Source organism: Pelmatolapia mariae, linkage group LG5 (assembly GCF_036321145.2).
Source record: "Pelmatolapia mariae isolate MD_Pm_ZW linkage group LG5, Pm_UMD_F_2, whole genome shotgun sequence".
Classification (NCBI taxonomy): Eukaryota; Metazoa; Chordata; class Actinopteri; order Cichliformes; family Cichlidae; genus Pelmatolapia; species Pelmatolapia mariae.
The window spans coordinates 3876791-3902269 of NC_086231.1; the positions used below are offsets into that span (position 1 = coordinate 3876791).

At 39.3% G+C, this 25479-nt stretch overlaps 1 protein-coding gene across 1 annotated transcript; it reads right to left on the minus strand.

Annotated features, from left to right (window-relative positions):
- Positions 1-9267: 9267 nt before the first annotated feature.
- cand2 (cullin-associated and neddylation-dissociated 2 (putative)) lies at positions 9268-24441 on the minus strand. Its single transcript, XM_063472785.1, has 24 exons — positions 24351-24441; positions 23192-23335; positions 22230-22384; positions 21660-21783; positions 21441-21498; positions 20798-20996; positions 20241-20346; positions 19815-19957; positions 18878-19188; positions 18286-18427; positions 17884-18002; positions 17568-17714; positions 16915-17136; positions 16617-16823; positions 15899-16086; positions 14291-14456; positions 13918-14058; positions 13103-13242; positions 12643-12818; positions 12323-12418; positions 10273-10442; positions 10029-10193; positions 9771-9878; positions 9268-9498 (listed from the first exon to the last, which is right to left on the minus strand). Exons 1-24 carry the CDS (start codon positions 24416-24418, stop codon positions 9268-9270), a joined length of 3726 nt encoding a protein of 1241 aa, XP_063328855.1. The 5' UTR covers positions 24419-24441.
- Between the last annotated feature and the right edge of the window lie 1038 nt (positions 24442-25479).

A 25479-nucleotide genomic window follows, 5' to 3' on the forward strand; every position in this document is an offset into this window, starting at 1 on the left:
CATAAACACACCCATGTACTTCTCTATTTGTACAAATGGCAGGATGGATGAAATTTATAAAGTAATGTCTGCTGCTAAAATTTCCAGATAATAATAGTTTGAAAATTTCTATTTAAATCATACTGAACAAAACCAAATTACTAGAAAATACTCAACATGTGAATGTGCTTGTTTCCTAATTTTTCTTACTTGTTTCTGCCAGGAGTTTCATGTATAAAAAACAAAGGAATTAGTGCATCATTGCAGCACGTCAAAGAGGTTAGTGTGAAAATGTCTTTACAGTTTTTCTCAGTCGCTTTGGTGCGTTTCTCAGAACACCATCAACATTTGCACAGCAGTTAGTGCATTTCCCAAAACAATTAGTGCAAACTGCAAAACCTAGTGGATAGCCTGCAAAAGCACGTCACATGCACAGAATTGATTATCCATACCGCAAAAGCAAGTATCCATGTCAATGAAACTGCCAGTGCCATCAAAATGAAAAGTCTTGACACCATCTGTATGAACAAGATAGTCAAATGGCATTGTCATGTTTCCACTATGACAGTTTATAATTTCAGTGTTTCCCATTGCAAAAACAATTGGTGACACCTGAAAATGCTGGCGACAGCACTATGGCCTACCTGTACAGCCATCTGAAATGTGCAGTGAAGTCACTGTAGATGTTATGGGAGTCTTGGGAGTAACTGAGACACTGAATACGTACGTTTCACATTTCCATTGTGTAGAAGTGTTTGTAATCCTACAGAATTGTGCAAAAGAAAAATATGCTACAGTCACTTGTTCACTGTAGAATACATGTAAACATAAAATCACCCATTTGGTAGAGCTGTGCACTAATGTGAACAATAAACAGCACATGTAACAGTACAGTAAATCATTCTGGCACATCCAGACGTTCCTGTCTGTCTGGCCACATATTTTCATCTACATCACAACAGATGTTATCCCTCGCAATGCAGTGAGGAAAGTATCTCCTGGAGTGGCGAATCCATCCTCTGCAGGACCCTGCTGTGATGTCGTCACATGCTGCATCCATGGCTGCTAGCAGGGCCATTTGCTCATGTGGATGCCGGTCATAAACTTTCCACCTCCAGGCAGAGAAAAACTCCTCTATTGGATTAAGGAATGGGGAATATGGAGGGAGATATTCAACCAGAATTCTGTCATGTGCTGCAAACCACTCTCTGACCTGATGGGAGTGGTGAAAACGGACATTATCCCAGACAACAACATACTTGCTGAGTTGGCCTCCACCTCTCTCATTCTCAGGGACTAGGTCCCTGTAAAGAGTGTCTAAAAATGTCAGGAGATGTTGGGTATTGTATGGACCAAGAAGGGGGATATGGGTGAGGACGCCGTTGTCTGAGATGGCTGCACACATGGTAATATTCCCTCCGCGCTGACCAGGGACTTCAGTGGTTGCCCTCTGTCCAATGTGATTTCTTCCACGCCTTCTGCCTTTGGCCAGATTGAAACCTGCCTCATCAACATATATGAATGTGTGCAGTGTTTCCCTGGCTTCCAGCTCCAGTACACGCTTTAGAGAGAGACAGAAATGCAATGTCACAATATGCCTGTGTACAGTAACAAACAGTAATGCATGCATTTGGTAAAACACATTGTAGAGTATGTGCTGTGGAATTGCAAGTGTACTGCATGAAACTACGAAGTACTGTAAAACAGTTTGCAGTGCAGAACATAGAAGACCAGCTTTACCTGCACATACTGGTGACGGATCTCCTTCGCCCTGTCACTGTTTCGTTCAAATGGCACTTTATACAATTGCTTCATGTGGATTTCATTCTTCTTGAGTACTCTGTCAATTGTTGAAATTGAAACAGATTCAATATTGCCAAATACCGTGTGGTTCTCTATGACAGCGCTTTGTATTTCTCTCAGCTTTATTGCATTGTTTGCAATGACCATTGCACAAATGGCTTCTTCTTGCTGTGGGGTAAAAAGGGGCCCTCTTCCGCCTCCGCGAGGTTGTCTGACAATCCTATGTGGTGCAGAGTGGACTTTTTGTGAATTTGCAAATACAGTACAGTAACATGTGATGTGTCTGAGATGGCACAGTACAGTACAGTGAATTACTGTTTGCATACCTGTTTTCCCTACGGAATGTTTGAATGATTGAACTGACAGTAGTTCTTCCAATATTGGGTTGCACCCTTTGACCAGCCTCCTCCATGGTGAGGCCGTGATTGACAACATGGTCCACAATTGTAGCCCTTATTTCATTAGGAATCCGCCTATATCTGCCTCTTCTCCCTCTTCCCCTTCCCCTTCCTCCCCGCATCCTCACCCCTCTTCCACGGTGCTGAACTTCCATTTTGTGTCACAGAAGTGTAGAAATGGTACACACTAGCTCCTGCGCAGTTTATATATGCTTGCCAATTGGGGATTCACAGGATTCATCCATAATTGACAGTGAACAAGTTGTTTGTCATTGGTTACAACTGAACTTTCACACGCCTCCTCATGAGTGACAGCTGTAATTCACCTGAGATCAATTGTTCAATTTCGGAGCCATTTCCAGGAAAAATGATACAGAAAGGTATAGGATTTGCTTGACAGATGGCCAATATTTGGCATGTGATAACTAGTTCAACAATTTTGTGTGTGATGACTCAAGCAATGGATGTATGACTATTAGTTTTATTGGGAACGACTATTCAGCATCCATAGGTATGATTACTTTTGACTGACATGACATAAGCAAATGGAAATGTCAGGAAGCAGCAGGGAAATGTATGGAAGCAACTGATTCATGTCCAAGATCATTTGCAGTTTGTTCAGAGAGGGGAGAAATTGCTACTATGATGTGCACAAATGACTAAGTGTTGTGGAGGTTGAACTAATAGTTATGAGAATTTCAATTCTGATCTGAGAAACGCACCAAAGCGACTGAGAAAAACTGTAATATAACTGGTGCACAGAGTCTGACCCAGCGATCATGGATGAATGAACAGAGCTGCACACATGCAGTGTTCTAGTCAGGCGTCTCTTATAAAGCTTCAAATGTTTTTCACATTATTGCAATTAAGAAAGAAAATGCTTTAATACATCTGAATGACAATGAAATTAATAACAGTAAATCAACACATCAAAACCAAACTTCTTTGAGAATAATTTCAGAAAATATTTAAACTACAGTTTGAATTTGCTAAATTACATAATAATTTTTAATATGTATATATATAACTGATGGCTTTTTATCTTATTAGCCGTTCTGAGTATAATTTGCATGTATATTGTTAATTTTTAGGATGCTATGTGTTGTTTTTTAACTTAATTTGTCATCGCATTCAATTGCAGGACTCTGCCTATGAGGAAATCCAGGAGCGCCTCCAGACTCCAGGAAATGCAGTGGACTCGATTTATGTCACTGCCGGCATGCACACAGATGTTACCTCATTACATTACTCTACCATCAACTTTCAGAGCCACTCTCAGGAAGCTGGTGGTGAGGAAATGAATCCCAGCATGTCTGCCTGTGAATATTCTACTGTGGATTTCAGAAAACATCCAGATAACTCAACCATCACTCAACCATCCAGACCAACAGAGAAGAATCTCTACTCAGCAGTCAATGAGCTAGAGCAAATACGAAAATAAGATCAGCTCTGTCAGGAATTTCTAGATGATTTCAGCATTATACATCCGACTTGTAGAATTAGTTTTAGTGAAAATGTGTTTCGTGTTAATGTAATGTTATGATTAAATAAGATTAAATAAGACTGAAGGGTTCAGTAACTTGTATTAGGATGTTGAAAATTTGGTTCAGAATGAAGAGTTAGTAAAACAAACTGTAAAACTATGTAGCTGCGAAAACCGCATATAAACACGAGGAGAGAGAGGTTTTGACTGACTGCTGTAGATAGATAGATAGATAGATAGATAGATAGATAGATAGATAGATAGATAGATAGATAGATAGATAGATAGATAGATAGATAGATAGATAGATAGATAGATAGATAGATAGATAGATAGATAGATAGATTTGGACCACAGATTCACGAGGTCATTCCTGATGTGATGGTGTTGTTACTGTTCAAGTCACTTCAAACAAATCGTGCTACAACTAGTCAGCTGAGCTCTTATTAAACTATTATTGAGTTGACATCTTTATTTACTCTTACTGACTGGGGGGAAAAGAGCATTGGATCATGAAGAAAAATCTGTGTTATGTTGTTATGTGTTATGTTAGTATGTCGCTGTGGATTCATAAAATCTGAATGTATGACTACTCATATTTATCTATGTCATGCAACTTTCAAGTCACATTTGCTCTACGCTGCATAAATTCAAGCCAGTGATGAAGAACCAAAAACTGCAGTTCCTCTAACGACCACCTGACGTTGTCTAGATAGCGATTGGTCCCCAAAGACGTCTGTGTTAAAACACTCAACTTTACAGAAGAAATAAAGATGTTTTGTTTGCTAATGTCACATTGAAATGATACTCAAGGAAGATTAATACAACTGAAATATTTAATATACTATAATAGTATTTCTGATGATAATTAGCACAGCCCACAGCCGGTGTTTTGTGTTCTGCTGAAGCTCCTCAAAGACAAACTTTCAGCTTTTGCGTTTTTTCAACAAAACATTTTATTTTAAGCTTGTTGTTCATCATCAGCACCTTGATAGCAAGCCAGCCACCCAGCTCTAGGTATAAGTAATCACTTATGCCAACTTGTACACAACTGGCTGCACGTGGATTTATAAAAAGGTGTGCACGTGTGTGTGTGTGTGTGTACGTGTAAAATAAAAAGTGTGTGTAAGCAAAGAACCAGGCACAGTTTGAGTGTTTTCAGAAGAAAAGGAGATGCAACACAGTGGGATGTTGTGAAAAGATATAGTTTCAAAAAGGTTGCATAACCAGTGTGTCATAGACTTCCTGTCATTTTCTTTCTCTCATACACCACATCATGTATACAATGAGAAGACGCAAAGTATGGTGAGAAAAGAGTTGTGTTCAAACGAAAATTGAGAACAAAGGTATTATATGACAGAAATTTACAAAACAACACTGGCGAGCGACAGACTGAAGAGACAAAGAGACCAAAGGAAACTAACTGCAGACTTCCAAAACCAACACGATGAAGTTCCTGCTACTCGTCCTCTCTCTGATGACAGGATCACTAAAGATCCTGTATATGCATATATATGTTTACTATATTTCAGTTTCTGAACTATTTATCTACAAGTCCTAACTGTATAAGAAGGATGTCTACATCCAATTGAAGTTCTCAGACACACAAATTCAATAACCGTACATCACATTTCTCTTTGCTCTGCAGGTTATGAGGCCTTCTTTGAAGCATGATGGGTTCAATTCACCTGCAAATAACCAAAAACAAATAAAAAATATGATTATATTGATATATTTATTCCCAACAGAACAACCTTAGCAAGCTCGCAGAAGGATGTGTGAGAAAATACAGGCAGATACCATGACAAAAAAATAAAAATCTCAAGGTGGTCATTAAACATCTTGAACAGGCAGGTTGAGGGAATTACAAATGTATTTATCTCCTGTCATTAAGAACATGTTATTGAAACCTGGTAAGAAATGTGTGGCTGTTGTTAAGAAGTAGTAGTAGTAGTGATAGTAGCAGTACATGTGGTGTTTAACTATTCTTTAGTAGCTAAAAAGAACAATAAACAGTTCCAATATAATGAAAAACTTTCGCTAGCCATCTTTTGAGTTTCTCAACTCAGAGTTTAAATTTACACTTGCACTTTGTTGAAGCTGCTTTCTGGAACAAAGCCCCTGTCTTCAGCTCTCAGAAATCACTATTACAAATATTTCATCAATTTTACCAGCTGAAATGGATCTGTTATATGTTTTTGGGACTTTTTTTCACATACATGTAAACATGTATGCTCTTGAATACCATTCTGATTGTTTGGTTTTGGAGCAACCAACCAAATCAACAGTTCACTGCACAACCTCATCAGCTGGCACAGAGTCTACTGTTGAGGCCTGTTTTTTTTTGTTTTTGTTTTTTTTTGAGGCCTAAAGACTAAAATTGCATTAGATATATGTCCAAAATTAAAACAATAGTAAAAATCTAGTAAAAATCTATTAAAACTACTTATTCAGGGTCACAGAAGGCCGCAGCCTCTACCCAAGCTGAGGGTATTTGAATTTGAACTGTAAAACATGCTCTACTAGAATATTTCTGCATAATTTATAGATTTTAAAATATTGAGTGAAATGCATCTCCTTCAAAGCAGAGTACTGATGATAGATTGATTAAATATGGATTGATTTCTATTTCTGGTTTTGTCCACAGACCCAGGGTCTGTGATTTCAGTTGTGGTTCACTGTCTGCATGTGCTGATGTTGCTGCTTATAGTCATCACATGGTTTGTCTTTAGATATCTCTGACATTTTTTCAATTTCGGAAAATCATTTACAATAAGATCTTTCTCATTTTATTTTACATACAATCACAAAATCAAAAACATAAAATGCAGAAATTATTGCATGGTTCATGCTAAATAGAAATGATGATTCGTGGCCACTATCACTAAAATACAACGATAGAACCTTTCTGTTTTTTAATGTGTCTGAAGAGGAATGGAGCCCAAAGGAAAATAAATGAGGTTAGTATGTCACTGTGTAGCATAAAATTGTACTACATAATATCTACACAAAAAAGCACCACACTCAGTGAAAATTCACCATCCAGGGCTGGAAAGTTAAGCCAACACGCAAGTACCAAAAGCTGCAGCTCCTTTAATGACTAATTCAGGTTTTCTCCAAATAGACTCCTGTGTTAAACCTCTCAACTTTATGGCAGAAGATGGAGACCATGGTCATGGTCTCCACAGCTTAATGTTACCTTTAACACATTTTTTCTATTCCCTTTTTACTTGCACGTTACCTTTAAGCATGTTCAGTATGTGTTTATGTATTGTTCTGGCCCTGATTATATGAAACTAGCATTTACATAAATCATTTCATTAGTTAAAAAGCAGAGAGATGCCAGTTAACACAACTTTCATCTGAGAGAAAGATGGCGCTGCTACTAGTACTGTTCAAAAAGGCAGACGAACATCTTAGATCCAACATTTAACAGCTGAAGATTAACAACATTTAAACTATAAATATGTTTGACAAGTATTTCTGTTGATAGTTAGCGAGGCCTGCAGCACAGGTGGTCCTTCTGTTGTCTGAAAAACTTGCTAAACAGTTTTTACATTTAATCGACACGTCTTATTTAAAACCTGTAATTTACTTCACAGCAACACACTTTACACCTTAAATAAGAAGTGAAAAGCCAACAGATCTAAAACATGTAGTAAATATAGGCTTTTGTCAGCAACACTTGCTGTTTTAAAAAATGAATATTATAAACTGTGAACACACATTTATTTTAGTTTGTGAGTCACTGGCTTTAGTTTCTTCTTAAATATTGTTTTTCTGCGTGACATTATTTCACACATCATGGAGCAATTCATTTGTGCGTCCTTTCATAATGTACAAAATGTATTTTTATTAATAAATTAACTCCTCTTTTTTTCATTACATTGGAGCTTTTATTTGTGTGTGTGTTTGGGTTTTTTTAGGCCCTCATTTAACCATCTGAGGTGGGATTACATCAGATTGACTTCAGTTTGTGGAGAGCTCAAAGTAGCTAACACTTCACTTTTCTGAGTGAAATTCTAGCAGTCGTAGCGTACACCCTGGACAGACTTCTACAAGTCTTATAGTACCCAAACTTTTTTGCGCCACGGACCGGAATTTACGGTGAATTACTGGCAGCTGTGGTTGCCAGAATTTCACCGTGAAAAATAAACTGTAAATGTAGAACACAAAACGGTATCCTATTTTGGTAAAAATTAAAAGCACGGTTATGTTAATTTCGAGTAATTAACATACAGTTGTAAATTGTAAATTCAAATGAAAAAAGCAGCAAAGATTGTCATTCATACAGAGTTATTATGTAAATTGTAGGGTGATTAATTGTAGATAATGTTACAGATTTTTCCTGTTGTTTTCGAAGACAGTGTGCCATATTACTGTAAATTAATATATTTTCAACATATTAGCAGTGTAAAAATAAAAGCAAATCACCGTTTGTGAATTTACAGAAATTTAATATAGATATTACAATCATTTACTCTTTTTGATTTAATGGTAATTTACTGTTGCCATTTTACAGTTTTTTTAGGGTAATTTTTACATACATTTCTTACAGTGCAGTTGCAAAAAAAAGAAAAAAAGAAAACATAAATTTCACACCCAAGGCTCAACTCTCGCGGCCCGGTAGCAAATGACTCACAGACTGGTCCATGGCCTGGGGGCTGAGGACCGCTGCCTTATAGGATTAACTACTAGTTCTTTTTTCTAATAATGTGTCACTGGAGTATAGATCATGACTGTTGCTGGTTATTTCCTGTCATGTTTAAAAGCTGAGAAGGCTCCCATTACTCTGTTGAACCATTCAGTCCTCAGCTCCATTGAAAACTAATCCTTCATGCTTTTCTCAGTTTTATTATCCTATAATGTAAAAACTTAAAAAAAAAAATATTTCTATATATTTCTACACTTTTCCATTGATATTACATTAATCCAGACAATGTTATAACAATGCAAAATGCAAACAATGCATTAGTTGCATGGCATCCTTATATGCTCTGTTGTTTGTGCTACGTGTTACCCCTGAACTCTAAATAGAAACATATTATAAATATAATAAAAACATAATACAAATTTGATTTGTCACAGTTGCTTTGTTTATTTATGTGAAAAATACAAATTTTGTTTATAAACATCTAAAAGAACCAGCTCGAATAACCTGTAAAGGATGTAATCATGCTCAGTTTTACTTTAATATAGCAATTTATTTATAAATCTTACAAAATTATGGCAAAGTCTGCACTTCACACAGACAGCTGACTGAAAAGCACGTCACACTCAGTGAACAAATTTCCTTCGTGAGTGAAACACAGATGTCTGCTGTGGTTTTTGTGTTGTCCCATTTTCATATAGCATAAAACCAAATGTACGTTTTTTTAGATCTTGAACAAATCCATGAGAAAATCTGAAAGACCCAGGAGGCTGCTGCTAAAACTTTAATTCATGTGAACTAATTTAAACCGAACTCCTGCTGGAAGGAACAAAATATGAAGAACAAAACAAACTGAAAATCAAACCTGACATTGTACAAACACAGATCAGTTTAATGTGCTGTGCCTAAAGCTCATCTATAAAAACATTCTCATGAACATCTCCAGCATGTTTCTAGCTCATATCCATCCTCTCTGTGGCTCCTATACCCCCACCCTCCCCTCCCTGGATGCTCTGGTAGATAGACGCCATGTCAGTGCTGGATTTGATTTGATTGGCAAATTCGGCCATGCTGGGGCTTCTTTCCACCTCAGGCACAGCCAGCAGGGCGGCGACAGCACGCATGGCCGAGCGCCGCAGCTCCTCCTGCTTCTCAAACTCCTGCTTCACAGAACCGGCCTTCACCTGCAGGTGGAGGAAGGAGACGGAGACTTCATCTCAAGGCAGAGGGAAACTCAAGGTTACAACTACAGGTTTGTAAAGATCTCTGTGTATTTCACCTTTAAACTATAAAAAAAAGGTTCATAGAGAGTAAGGATGCGGTTTTTATAAATAATTTCTGGCAAGTTGTGTTTAAGAGACCATCAACTCCAATCCATGCAGGTTTTTTTTAATCTTCTGAATCATAATGTTTTAATGAAGTGTTGATTTCTAAGACTGTGTGTCTATTTGAGTACTTTGGTGGTGACGGTCGCTTTAAGTGGTTCCACCAGCCTGTCCAGTCTCTGGAGAACAGCAGCAGGACAAAGAGAGACCAGTCTGGCCAGCATCAGGAAGGTCAACATCTGCACAGTGATATTAAAAACAAGGAGAAAATGATCAAAAATAAATCATTATTTTCTGATTGCTGATGCTACTAAACACCCCAGAAATCACTCCACAGGACAGAAGGTAAAAAGGTGGATCATTTTTACTTTAACTATTTTTCCACCCACTCTGATATCATAGTGGTCTTTGAGTCCTTCCTCTACATGATCCAGGAACTGCAGGATGTCCAGCCCCTCCAGGCAGCTGTCCAGAAGACTGTACATACATTCAAATGCAGCTTTACGCACATCCAACCCATCATCAACAGTGTGCTTGAACGGACCCATCTCCACCTGCAGCACACAAACAGAGTAAAACGTCTGCACAGAACATGAACAGAAGCACCTGCTGCTTCTAAATCAGTTAACTCACTTCTCTGATGAGGTCCTTCCTGATCTGGGTCTCCTTGTAGAGGTGAGGCAGCACTCTTCCCAGGAGACCGCGGATCAGAGACGGTTTGTTATGAGCTGCTGAGTTAAACATTACCAAGGCGATACGTCGCACATTGATGTCGTCGTCCTGCAGGGTCTTCAGGAAGTCACCTGTCACACAGAGATGACATCACAGCTTTTTATTTTTCAGAGCCTCATCTGGGTTTTTATATTTGAGTCAGCATTAGACTTCAGTTTATATTTAAGATTAAATGAACATTTGTTTTGGTTTTTAAGTGGGATCATATGAGGTACTTATCTGTAGTCGGTGTATCACTTATCTGTCAACACATCCAAGCATCAACCTGTGGGGCTGAAAAATGCTACCAACAAAGAAGGGGGAAAACTGCCATTCCTATAATGGCCACACAGGTTTGAGACAAATGAGAAGACTCCACTCAGGCAAGTCTGCTGGACCAGACGGGGTGAATCCTCGTGTTCTCGAGGCCTGTGCCCCCCAGGTTCGTCAAGTCTTGTATAAACTGTTCATGATGAGTTTGAGTTTGCAGACAGTCCTGGATTTGTGGAAGACATCTGTCCCAGTGGCCCCCAGGATTACAGACCCTTGGAAAGTCTCATCCTTGACCTGCTATGAGCTACAGTCAGGCCACATCAGGATCCCCTTCATTTCGCTTACCAGCCCCATCTACCTGCTCAATCGTGCAGAATCCTCTGCACGATGACAAATGTGACAAAAACCAAAGAATTGGTTGTGGACTTTATGGGGATCAGGAAACCTGTGACCCCTGCTTCAATCCAGGAGGACAAAGTGGAGGACTATAAATACCTCAGAATAAACGTTGATAATAAGCTGCACTGGGTTAAAAACACCACTACACTACCAGAAGACTGGAGTTGTCTCTGTTTTCTGAGGTGACTGAGGCCTTTTAACATCTGAAGGACAATGCTCAGGATTTTCCATGAGTGGCCAGCGCCATCCTCTATGCCGTTGCATGCTGGGACAGCAGGCTGAGGAACAACTTATTCTATACTGTTCTTATTGTCTTGGTGACACTGTAACCACATAATTTCCTCAGGGATTAATAAAGTATTCTGATTCTGATTGAGGCTGGCTTGAAAGGCGAGTCAATCTGATTATGAGACATGTTATACTATGTGTAATGATACTACAAGCCTGTATTTCAATGCAGTGTGATTCTTCAGGAATTGAAAGGGAGAGCATACATCTACAATGAGTGATGTTAGATCTGACAGTAACGACCCGTATCATGTGACCAAAGATAAATGAGGCTTGTTTCTCTGACATGAGATCACTGCTTCGTGATGTGACTCGAGCTGTTGAAAAGATGCAGGAATTTTAATTTTCTGTGTGAACTGGATCTGACGTGACTCTGAGGATCATCACAAGCTTGCAAGGAGATTATAAGAACATTATGGAGCCACCAACAAGGTGAAAAATATCCACAGTTAGGGAGCATTTAGACATGATGTCTCCTAATAATGACACACATCTTCTCAAATCAATCTCAGAGAGGATGGTTGGTTAGAGGTGTCTGTGTGTACAGTAAAAATAAAATACAGAACCTGATATCCGCTGGTATGCACCCCACATGAATTATCACAGCAGGGCTGCTGTACATCGAATGACCAGTAGATGTCATTACTTCAAAATGAGCAATTGTTCGTAAAAATTCGACACATTCATGGAGCTTCATCGCACCATCACCATCTACAAGTGTTCCAGTCTACCCGTTGGACCAGGTCAGCAATTAAAGTTTTAGGTTTAGAATTTTTTCATTGCTCTAACTTGCTTTCACACAGCCTCTTCCAAAGGCAAAGTAATTAAATTCTGTAGCACACCAGAATTGCTCGGCTACCTCTGCAAATCTGCATATGTGAGCCATTAACGTTTCACCATGAAACTAAATCTTAGAGAAATGTTCCCACTTTACATTCTGTGTTAATGTAAAAAGATGAAGAGTAATGATGTAACATGGGATGCAAACATTTTTTTTAACTGTTCATCTTACCTATGCAGTCTTTCAGCAGTGAATCTATGGGTGCCGGGTGGTCAACAATAGTGAACTTGATGGCTGTTACCACGGTGCTGCGAGCTAAAGGAGAACCTGTGGAGACAATGTAACAAAAAATAAAGATTTTTGTATATATTTTTTTTCTCATTCATATTGAAGGCATATTAATACAAAATAACAAGACCATGCACAGAAACAGAGATTGACCATGAAGATGTTAATTCTGTATTATTTGTTGCATCTGGTTTTAAATTGTACAAAACAGAAAACTAACATAAAAAACAAAAATATAAACTAGTTCTTAAATACCGTCCTACCAGTTTTAAGTTGTTGTTTAAGTCGAGGCAGAAGTGCTGCCGGATTGACTAAAGTGAGTTTTCCCAAACATTCAGCCACCAGGTTCCTGGTGCCCTCCTCCTGACACTCGCAGTTCTGAAACAGCAAGGCCCACACAGACTCTACATGGGGCGAGAGACTGGAGGCTGGACAGGCACTGAACAAAGAGAGAGAGGAGGAAGGAAACTTTAAGAAAACTTTACTTATTTTATTCAACATATGTCATGCAAATTTTGTTGCAAGCTTTGCAAAGTTTTATGGCAAAATCTATCATTTTTATCAGCTTAAATATTAAACTGTTACTGCAAAATTCACACTTAAACTGCAGTGAACTCATAAATGATGCTTTTCAATGATCACCTGCTTCAGAGAACAACAACAGATTATGGTGAATGAAATGCACACACACACATTTAGCCAAACATTCCACAGAACACACACCTGATGACTTCTTTGAGGGAGTGAAGGAGCAGGTACTGTCTCCGTGGCTGGGCAGAGATCTCCTTCAGGAGGAAGGGCAGGTAATCGCTCAGGCAGCCGACGGCCATGCTGCCTAAAGCGCAGGAGGCTGCCGTCTTCACCTGAAATCACAAACAAGATCTCCACACAGTCGGCTGTCTGAGCTTATTTAACCTTTGTCACCTTAATTCATCAACTGAACTTCTCATAACATAAACATAACCCACTCTACTCTCCACACAGTTTGCTCCACAGAGCTAAAGCAACAGCTCATTCTGAATGATCTTTCTTACTGATTGTCAGATCTCTAAATCTTCTTTAAGCTCTGTTTTCACACCTCCCAATGTTTCCGGCTGTTGTGAAACAACTATCAGACACTGAAGAAGCACTTACCTAATAAGTAGTAAAACAAACAACTGGCACTGATATCAAAGCAGTAAAAGGGTAAAAAACAAAACTGACTTTTTGACTAATTAGGTTTCAATATCAAGGAAATGTAACTGTGATGTGGGGGAAAAAATTCAATTTTCCTTTGTGGAAAATTATTAGTGTGAAACCTGAAGCTCTTCATTCATTTCATTTCATTTCATTTATTTCACACTTGGTACAACAGTTTCCACAGTTAGTTCAGATTTCTTTTTTCTTTGATTGTCTGAAGACAATCAAAGAAAAAAGAAATCTTTATTAAAACGCTGGCACACAATCAGATTTGGAGAAGCTCTTCTTTTAACTAAAGGATAAATTTATTCATTGTGAATGAAAAATTTAAATATTCAGATATGGATAGCGTGTCCTACCTCTTCACTGGTGGAGGAGAAAGCCTCCAAGATGACTCCCTGCACCTCCTTACTTCCTCCCAGACTGCCTTTCCTCCCCACCTCCCCCAGACACAGCAGGGCGAGGACACGAGCAGACTCTGGAGAGCCGGGATTCTTCACCTGAGGAGAGGAGAGGGCAGAATTTCAATGAGGTAAGTGTTAAAGTAATAACGGCAAAGAAAACAAAGGTAGCTTCTAAGAGGCCAGTTTCAGATCAAATTTTATAAAACACAAAACAAACAAACAAACAAAATTTGTCTAACAAATTTATATCTCATGTCTGTTTGTGTCACATCCTTAGAGGAAACCTCCATTGAAGCTAAAGCAGAGCACAAATACCAGACTCTCACACCTGCTGTATGAAGCCGGCCACAGTGCCAGGAGTCTCTTTGGGAGAAGCAGAGGACAGAGCAGCCACACAGCGAGCGACTGAGTGGTAGGACTGCCTGTGGACGATGCTGCCATCTGCAGAGGACTGAGATCTGTGAAACGGCTCCATGAGAGACTTCAGCAACTGACTGAGAGGAGAGGAGAGGATTATAATCCCGGGTGTAGTATTTGTGTTGATATGTTACTAACACTAAATGGACTGATCTGATTAAAACTTCCAGTTATAGTTTAACAAAGGTGCTGGGAAAAATGTTCTGATTTATATCAAACAATATAATTAAAGATCTTTAAGAAAAATTACAGATAGAAATAGAAAATCTTGAGGAAACAGGAAGAGTGCAGACGGAAAACGTAGATCTGTCGGAGTAGAATCCAACCGAGCATTTGCGCTGACCATCATTATATTACTCTGTAAAAAATATATCATACAAGAAAATAAGTGTACTGCAGTGATTGAGGCATTTCACCCCAACTGAATGTACGTCTGGTCTGGATCACAGATCAAGCTTTGCCTGAACAAAAAGCATTTTCAGGTATATGGACAGTAAGTACACAAATGATAGAATATAATTAATCTGACGAAGGTCACATGGACTAAAAATATACACACAGTCAGAGGAAGACACACTATACATCTTGCTCATATGTTAATTAGCGGTAAAAGGAACATCAGCATGACTTGCTGATGCAGTGTTGGGTTAGTTGAGGCTAACCAGGTCACTTGTGGTCAGTACATGATTAACATGTTTTAAACTTGACTTTAGCAGCTTTTGAGTGCAGAGTCTGACTCTTATCTGACAAACCTTCAGGGGAAAACTCAGACAGGCAGACTAGCTTTTCTGCCACTTTAAATAGAAGATGTTATCAGGTTGTGTCATTCTCCTGGGTTGGTTTAATTTTCTCAAAGTCAACACAGAACAAACTGACTCAGGCTTATTTTCTCAGACCAGACAAACTCCTCCAGAGCCAGAGAAGACATTACACAACAGACTGAGTATTCCTCCCTCTGAATACTGAACTGATATTTATCTGTAAAAACTTTGGAGTTCCCCTGCAGATGGTAATTACATGAATATTCATTTCTTGGAGATAACAAAGCAGACCTGACTCAGCTGTGACTCACACTGACATCTGCACCCGGGGGATGTGATTTAATGTGGACTCCTGGGAATCTGATGGCGTTTCAATCAGCTGTTTCATATTCTTTGCTGTCTAATAATATAAAATAATGACTTCTAATCACTTAAACACATTTGGACTGTGGCTTTTGGAAGGTTTTCATGTCATTTGATGAGATAACTACTGTTTACATGCCTGAGGGAAACACTGAAATGATGCACTGCTGCTCTTTTAAAAATGTGGGCTAAATTAAAGGCTTTCCAACAACTATTTAAAAACATTTGATTCATGTCAGTGATTAAAAATCATTATAGTTCAACGAAAACATTATAAACAAGCCATTAGCAATTATCCTCAGCACTAAACAGCTTTCCCACTCGAAAACTGTTGACCTGTCCAGTGTTACTAGGACATCTGACCCAAAGAGATTCACAACCACATCCCATCTCACCTGTAGCTCAGATTACTGGTTTTGGACAGCACCAGTGCTTGCAAGAATTCGAGTATTGCTTCCAGAGTGCTACCCTGCAGCAGCGGTGAATGGATGAGTCTGAAGACTCCCGGCAGAACAGACGAGCTAATCTTAGCCAGAGACGAGGGGTAGGCTTTGGCCATACCGGTCAGCAAGGTGATGGACACCTAAACAGAGACAAACTACAAGTAGATTCAACCACAACATGTTTTATGTGTACAACAATGTCTGCAGGCAACATCCTGTTTTAAGGAAAGCTGACTAAGCGGCCTGTGAACTTTTGAGTCACGCAGCTACGCTAACAGAGACCAAGGAAAAAAAAAAATAAATCAAAATGAGCAGAATAAGATCCCAGCTTTCCACCAACACATGTAATCTGATCCCTAAACTTTATGTTTGATATTCCTTAACCCACTTCCTAAATGTATGTTTTTCTTGGTGTGAACTATATGACGGAACAAAAAGAACCACCTCCAAAAATCTGCAATTACACATTTTTTACCATAATACGACATAAAATAAGCACATTACTGTTTTCTAAAAGGCGATCTCAAAAAGTAAAACTTCCTGTCACTGTCTGTCTTTCCAAGTTAAAATGTCATGCACATGGACGTTGATTCATTTTTGAAGAAAATTTATATTCTATATATTTAATTTTTGATCTGATTCATGTGCATGTTCAGTTCGGTGCCTGTACCTGTGAAACATGCATGTCACTCTCATCCACCAGAGTAGGAAGTTCGCTCAGCACGGGCTCCAGGGCTGCAGGTTTAATGCTGGCAGCGTGATGAGTGACCAGCGCCGTCAGACACGCCAGCGTCCCGAGCTTCAACACCCGCTGATTCTTCCTCAAGAAAGATCCCAGCACAGAGAGCGCTTCTGGCAGGATGGGTGACAGGTCGATCTGCAGAAAAGGACAGGAAGTTACTAAAATTTTTCAAATTAAAAAAATGTGTTCATTAAATTAAAAACACAAAACAAAAGTCATGATAAACCTTTAACGGAGAGGCAGCGATGAGGGTGATGGTCCTAACTGCTGTTAGTCTTGTGATCTCATTCTTTAATCTCTCCAGAAAGATCGCCAAGACTCCCTGAACTTCTGCCCTCAGGTGGTCACCAAGGTGACAAACCATGTGACCCATACAGGAAATCGCTCGTTCTTTTACTTCCTGGTCGATGTCTGTTGCTTTGAGCCGCTTCATCGTTACAGAAAACACCTTTGGGAAAATTAAATAAATGAAAATTATAAAGAAAAGGTAGAACCTGTTCCACTCATCAGGAAAGCCTTGTGAAGGCACCAGCACAGCAGCACAAAATTACTGGTGCCAAAGTTTGAACCAGTGATGTCAGAGACCATGAAGAGGGAGCAGTCACAGAACCTTTTGATCACAGTTTGTTTAAAAGATGTTTAAAATCTATAATTCTGTAGAAATACTTTGATTCAGGCAAGCAGGAAAGCACCAGCAAAGTCATGTTTGTTCATTTTCCTTAGACAAATCACAGTATTTAACCTGCCATTCCCACTCGCTCTTCATTAGTTCTTTGCTCCCACAACACATTAAAAATGATAAATAGACAGGATGCTATGGCGCACAATCAAATTAAACCACCTCAGACCAGAAAACAAAACAGTCCCGAGCCATTTCACCTCTTTAACGAACGGTTTGGGGTCAAATCCTCCCGCTTGTCCCTGCGGTCTCATCACTTTGACCAGGTGCTGGATGACCAGCAGAGCCTCTGAGGTGATTTTATAGAAGGTGTCCTCAATGCATGCTACCACTGGGGGCAGCAGCACCTGCAGGGGTCACAGCACAAGTTAGTCTTTACATTCTCATTATTGTGGACTCTATTTCCAGAGTTGAAAAATTTAGTGATTCAAATTTTTAAAGATGCAGATCCCCCGAGTCATTATGACAGGCAGTGTACAGGTTTCAAGGCAAAGCCTTAAAAGAAGTTTTTGAAACCTGCATGTGTGGCTGAAAGGCCTGAGGAGGGTGGGAGAGTAGCAGGACGTTGAAGAAGGAGAGCGCATCGATCCTCATGGTGGACGGGGTGGATTTGTCTGTCAGGGAGAAGACGATGCCTGCAGGAAGGAGGGGAGAGGAATAGAAAGAAAAAAAGACAGAAAGAGTGCGAGTAAGGAGAAAAAATACAGCAGCTGAAGTGAAAGAGAAAAGCTACTGGGAGGCTTAGGAACAGATGGTTGTAGGAAATGTGTGTGTTTTAGATCTTAAAGATCTTAAAGATCTCCCTTGTAGTCTATGTGACTTTGCTGAAAAGAGAGTGAAAGTTTCTGACCAGTTTGACAGTTAAGAATTAATTTGTAATGCGTGTGTGTGTGTGTATATGTGTAGGTGTGTGTCTACCAGGTATCAGGGCAGGTATATGCTCTTCCAGGGCTCCCGGTACAGTGTGAGCCAGCTCAGTGAGGAGACAGAAGCAACCCTGTCGGGACTTGATGCTCTTCTCCTTCAGCTGTCTGTGGAGGGCCTTTACAGTTGCAGGCACCTGGACACACAAACCGCCGCACAATTTATTTCTGCAAATCATATTTACGAGACGCTCAGGAGAACTGGAAGACTGCAACATCTTAGATATGGACACGTTTGTTTAAAGGCGGAGGAGCTCAAGCAGGTTTTTTCAGACAGAAAGTGGAGGGCCAGGTCCATTTAGGTTCATATATGGGATAAGCATGCAGGTATTTGGAACTGTAAATTATAGAGAGCTACTCTGATGGAGTCCAAGAATAAAAATATGACACTAGAAATGAGCAAAGATCAGCTGATTTGCGTGGACTGTTAGGTAGTCTCGACTCTGCAGCCTGCCTCAATTAAATACCAAACATCTTTGAATTTTAGGTAAGTCAATGATACCTTTAAAAATGTAATTTTAGACTTATCTACTTTCCAGCTCTATTTGTGAAACTCAATTAAATTCCATCCAAAAACTTCTCAGCACCTGTTTCTTCAGCAAGGCGACTGCCGGCTCCTCCTCTCTTCTCACCCCGGGATCTGAACCAGACACGATGAGGCTGTGGCGACTCGATGCCACCCGTGTTTGTCTCAGCAACGTTGAAAACGCAGTGAAGACATCGGCCCTGACGTTCTCCTCGCGCTCCTTGAATCGTGCCAGCAGAGCGGGGCAGATGGAGGAGTAGAAGGAGAGCAGGAGGTCCAGACGTGTGCTGATCAACGCCTCCAGACACTTGATGGAAGAGCGCCGCACCTTCCAGCTCATGTCATCGTCATCACTGTACTCGTCGTCTGACTCTGAGTGAAGTCATGAAACGAGAATAAACTCGATTTGCTTCATACAAGTGACGAATGGAAGACAGCAAAACTCAAAAGATCTCACATTTTGTTGTTTGAAGTTTGTAGTACTTTTAAGAATCGACAGATTCAATCTGAAGAAAAACAACCGCTTGTGTTGAAAAGTTAAATACCTTCTTTTTAAATCGGATAAACTAACTTAAAGAATACAGGTACAAAAATCATCCAGACCTGCTTTAAAGACTGATATTTATGTTTTAAAACACATATGAAAATGTAAACACCAACATAGAGGCCTATTTGGGAACCAAGAAAACAACATTGAAGAATAAAGGTTGTCCTGCTGTGATGTCAGCTGCAGGTAAGGACTGTTGTTCTCTCTGAGCTCTCATTTGTTCACATTTTCACACCACTAAAAACGGCCAAATGATCAATTATCATTTCCCATTTGGAATGTAACCATGGATGTGCAGATCGTAATCGCTGGATTACTTCAAAACTACACACCTAAAACATGATGATTGATTACCATCATGTTCTTTATGTTCCTGTTATTTGCTTCCTGTTAATAGTTTTTCTGCTAAATCTCTATTCACAGTCCGGAATGACACACAGATTTCACACACCTTCCTCAAGCTCATCATCTATGTCCATGCTGTCTTCATCCTCCTCCTCACTGTCATCATAGTTGTAGTTGGGGTCAAAGGTCATAAACTTAAGACAAAGCTGAGTCACTGTGGCAATGTGAGGCGACATCTCCTTTGGACACCTGCCAATCAGGAAGTAACAGAAAGAGCGACAGTAAGGACATGAAGTGTGGGCGTGTACTTCTGTGGGTCATGCTGAGGGGACAACAACCTAATTACAACATATGTGTGGACTGAACAGAGGTCCCTATAGTGAATGTATATAAAGACTTGCTTCAAGGTAACAATTAGAATAGGGTTAGGTCTGTAGAGCTTCTGGTTATACTCAGTGTAACTCTGTGGGAAATCAGCATGTAAGTGAAAGTATTGTCCTCTAAAGTGATGGAAACATGACTTTGTGTGTACCTGCGTATAAAAGCTTCAAAGGCCTGGAAACAATACTCTCTCAGCTCATCATCTTCTACTCCGGTGAACTTTACCACCATTGGGATCAACTTCTCTAAATGTTCACCTACAAATCACAAAAAATGGGAAAAAAATCTACACTTTAGATGTTTTTCTTCACTAAATGACACAAAAAATGCATGAAGAACCAAAGTTTAAAAAGATCCATGAGTCTGCAGCCATGTGGGGGCTGAAGTTAGCTATAGTGCAAGGGCACCGGATGAAGGGCCAATGGCCGACTTCCCCCTACAGGGAGAGTCGGAGGAAAGTCATCATCTTAGCTATCAGTGCTAAATTGAATACTAGATCATCTGAAAGCCATTTACATGTCTCAGTGTGGACCAAACATTCGCTACATTAGTGAAACTAAGAAGCTGTATTCTCAGCTTTCTATAAAAAACAGAATACAGGAGCGCTGGACTGTCAACATCTGAAACCTTTCAGAAGACTGGTCATTGTCCTCTTAGTTAGTTTCCCCATTCAGCACTGAAGGCAGCATAAGCACAGCATCAGCTCACCGACTCGATAGCCGCCCTGACGACTAATGGTTGCCAGGCACTGGATGTATGTCCTTGTCATTGATGTGGGCGGACCCTTGGCCAGCTCTTTCATCAGGTGTTCTGTCAGCTGGGAGAAGAGGGCGGGGCTGCAGCAGGGCACCAGGTGACCGAGAGCCAAGATGGAGCGCTTCCTGACCGCCATTCTGGGGCTGGTTAACTGCAGCATCCAAATGACGAATGAACGAAGAAACATTAGCAGATAACAGCAGATAAAAGGACAAATGAGTAAAAATACAATCAAATAAACTGTACTACAATATGCTAAAACCACTGCAGGTGCATTTTCAAGAACAAAAATACAAAGTACTCATTTTGAACACACATGTATTTATAATACAAAAATAAAATGAACGAAAGTCATCATATAGCTGTTAAAGCATGCAGTAAATATACTGAAAGTAATGTGAAATGAGAGAAAGTGATGTGCACGTTTCTTATAAAAACGGGTTTCTTATAATAATATGAAAAATATCCTGTTATCTTAAGTATACTAATAATTATGTCTAAAAACAGATAACAGTGATTTTTTGGGTTGTCATGGTAGCACTACACTAGAACTGTAAAACCACAGTTAACATCTGAGTGGCTGAGTGTTTCTCACCTGAGGCAGCAGGCTGGAGAGCAGAGAGCTGTGGAAACTGACCAGTGCACCACTCAGCCTGTGGAAAAAAAGCAAACAGTGAAAAGGTTTAAAGTTCAGCAAAGTGTACCGTGTGTGTGTGTGTGTGTGGTGTGTGTGGTGTGTGGTGTGTATGTGTTTCAGCTGGTACTTGTCTAATGTGGGACAGTCATCACGTTTGGACCGAGATCTTGTTTTTACCTTCCCAACATGTCCGACAGGATGTCCAGGGCCTCTAACTGAACAGACACATCATCTTGTTTCCCCATGGCACCAATCAGCTGGGAGGTAATCTTCTTACACACGCTGCCTGTCAGAGTCAAACCTGTCGATCCAACCCAAAACAAGGATGTTTAAACAACTTTGAGTTTTCACTGCCTTCAAATGATCAAACATCCTGATTTCAGCTCACATTAAGGTCTGTAGTTGCTGAATAATTGTGATATTTAAGCCCAGATGGCAGCGAAGATGTGCAGAAATTCATGGCGAAAAAAATGAGAATTTACAATTATTGGTTATTATTTGGTGAAAATACAAATATGGCATGTTGTAGCTGTGTAGGTAATTTCAGACACTTTTGCATGCAGTCCCAAGAAAATGACAAACTTATTAAAGTAAAATATGAATGACTGTCTAAAATGTAAACTTTGCTTCTACGCCCTGTATTATTGATGCTCTTCATACTCTCGAAGTTGCTGCTAAAATGGAAATCCACCATTAAAAGCTGATCATCGCGACGAGGAGACAGGTGGGAGGACAGTGAGTGCTCACCTGAGGATGTGAGTGGCAGCTCTGCGATCACAGTCTTCAGTCCCATGCTGGAAATGTCCCTCAGCTGCTCTTTGTCTGACGTCATGTTTGAACACAGCACGTCCACCATCGTCTCCACCTGGGGCTCCTTCACTTTGCTCACCAGAGGCGCCAGGCTTAAAAACAAACACAAGAAGTTAAAAAATGTCATAATTTTGTATCAAACCACTATTGGTTTACAGAATTATGTGATAGAAATATGACCTGTAGTATCTAACCATGCACTTAATTGCAAACACAAATAGGTGGCTATCTAACACACACAGCCTGCTACACAGACACCATCAATACTTCCAGTCCAGCATAAATGAAGGTACCACTCTCATTTTAGTGCATTACCACTCTTATCTTTATTTAATTCAATTTCAATTCAGTTCAATTCTATTTTATTTATACAGCGCCAAATCACAACAACGGTCACCTCAAGGTGCTTTATATTGTAAGGTAGACCCTACAATAATACATACAGAGAAAAACCCAACAATCATATGACCCCCTATGAGCAAACACTTTGGTAACAGTGGGAGGCTCCCCACCCTTTAAGGGTGGGGCTGAACTTTGATATAATGCTGTGACTTTCCATTACCTTTATTCAACAGACAAAAGTCACCAGAAACAGGCTCTCGAGTAAATGGGAGTACAGCAAAACTTAAAATAGTCTATAACTCAAGGGTTAGGGAAAATGCAGCCCTCTGGTGGTTAAACCTAGTTAACCCTTCCACAGAGGATAGTTACAAAGAGCACCTTTATAGGAATCCAAAAATAAATCTGGATAAATAAAATACAGTTTACATGAACTAAAGGGCCCGTGGTTGAAGCTAACCTCTGACCCCTGACCAGGCTGTGGAGTTAAGGAAAGAAAATACACCAGGACACTGACTTCTGGCACCGGTTCACACTGTGCGTACGAGTGTGATTTTTACCATTTCACAGCCAGGTTCTGCACCTCCCCATTCTTGTCTTCCAGCAGTTTGAGCAGCATGGTCACAACTCTTCTCTCGCTGTCCTCGTCCAGCTTAATGCTGTCCTTCTGCAGCTCCAGCATCAGGTCATTGGTGGCCATGAACCTGCACGCGCACGCACGCACGCACACGCACACACACACACACACACACATAGAGACCAAAGTTAATAAACTGATCTGTGAATCTTTTCAGTGATTCTCCTTTTCATTATTGCCTCAAAAAAGGGTCAAATAATGAATTAACAGTCTAGATTTGTTTAGATGTCTATTTATTCTTTAATTATTAATCCAGATTTTCAATTGTAAATTTAATTCTATGCTTTTTTCGCCACTTCTGTTACAATTGTGGTCTTTCAGTAAAGATGTGCACATTACTTGTCCAATAAATATTTAGCTCATCAATTTAATGAGAACAAAGAGAAAGGTAGAGGTTGGTATTATTAAGTGATTCAAATCTATACTTGTTGTTGTTGGCTCATAGATGTGTTTATAACACTCAAAGAGTTATCAAAACATGTAAAACAGTTGAAGAATATACTTTTCTTTGTCATATATGACAGTAAACTCAATATGTGTTGTCCAATGTTAAAAACATCTCCAAAGATATTTTGCAATGTATCAAAAGATTTTTAAGACAAAATAAAACAATAACAAAAATCTCCAACACTCTTGAACCTACTGCTATCTACCTGGACAACAACGACTCACTTTCTCAAAATATAAAACTATTTAAATAATGAATTTATCATATTAGCAAAAAATCCTTACTTCCAATTTGTGAAATTGAGTATTTGATGCTTTAAAAAAAAATCACAGCCGACACAGATATTTACAAACATATTTAATAATGATTAAATTAGTCAATAATATTAATATAACATTTGGAGGTTTTTTTATGAAAACGCAACATTGGTTAGGTAAAATTATTACATCTATTTTTTGTTTTCAGGTAGAGAAAACTAATAAATGATGTGTCGATTAAATAAAAGTAAATAAAAATAATAGAGAATTAAGTCTGTATAGAGGGCACTATTGTCTCCTGTGTGGTAAAATGGCCCACACAAGTCGGGGTTTTAAAAAGTGTCATCTCACTGTAAGAGCTGCTCACTGTTTCTTACCTGAAGTCTTTGTCAGTGGAGGTCATTTTCTCCAACAGGTTGGAGATGTGGTAGGACACACTCGACATCTTTCCACTGTTTAAGCTGTCACTCACGCTGAGAAAAAGTTTTTTTCTACGATAAACTCAGAAAACTGGCCACCAGATTTAAGCCGACAACATGGCGAGGCTAGGGGGGGCAGAGAGGAGAGCTGACGGCCCGACGGAACCCGACACTCGGCGTGCCCGGACAAAAATAGACGGCAGGGGAAAGTGGTTCAGCTTTGTGGCGCCGCCGTGCGGACACACCAGTCACTGGGACACACGGAGTCTAACCGGCCACACGGGGGCGGTAATGTGCCGATAAACCGAGTTTCAAGTCTTATTTTTACGTTAATTTGCCGAAAAAAATGCCGCCGGTTATCGGTTAGCATTAACCGTTTTGAATTTTATCCCAACTTTATTGATAAACAAATTCAACAACAATTACAGTACCCGTTTAGATTTTTTTTTCTCCTCAATTTTATTGATAACTAACACATGCAGCAACAGTTTGGGTTAACTGTGTTCACTTTTCCTGGCATTCTTATTTTATTTTATTCTAATTGTCCTTCATAACTTTTGCACTGTCCACTTCCTGCTGTGACAAAACAAATTTCCCACGTGTGGGACTAATAAAGGTCATCTTATCTTATCTTATCTTATCTTATCTTAAGACTACTACTACTACTAATTATTATTATTATTATTATTATTATTATTATTATTAATATTATTATTATTATTATTATATTGAGAAATTATTATATTGAAAAACAGAGTCATTCAACAAAAAAAGACAAAATTATGACAAGAAACAGACCATATTTAATGAAAGAGATATTTGTATATTTAAAAATCGGTTGTGCCACTGTGGTATGAAAATATGTCCTGCCTTGTTTGATCTTCTTATTTCATGAGAATCATGCTGGACTAGACTTGTTATATTTTCTGAACAGACACTCCTTCTTTACGCCATTATTGTTGCTGTTTTTAGAGAATTTATATATATATATATATATAGACTTTTTATATTTTCACTTTTTCCATTTAAAAAGTGAAAATTAATTAGAATTAATTAATTAGAATGTGTTCATGTTTAGCTTCTAAAT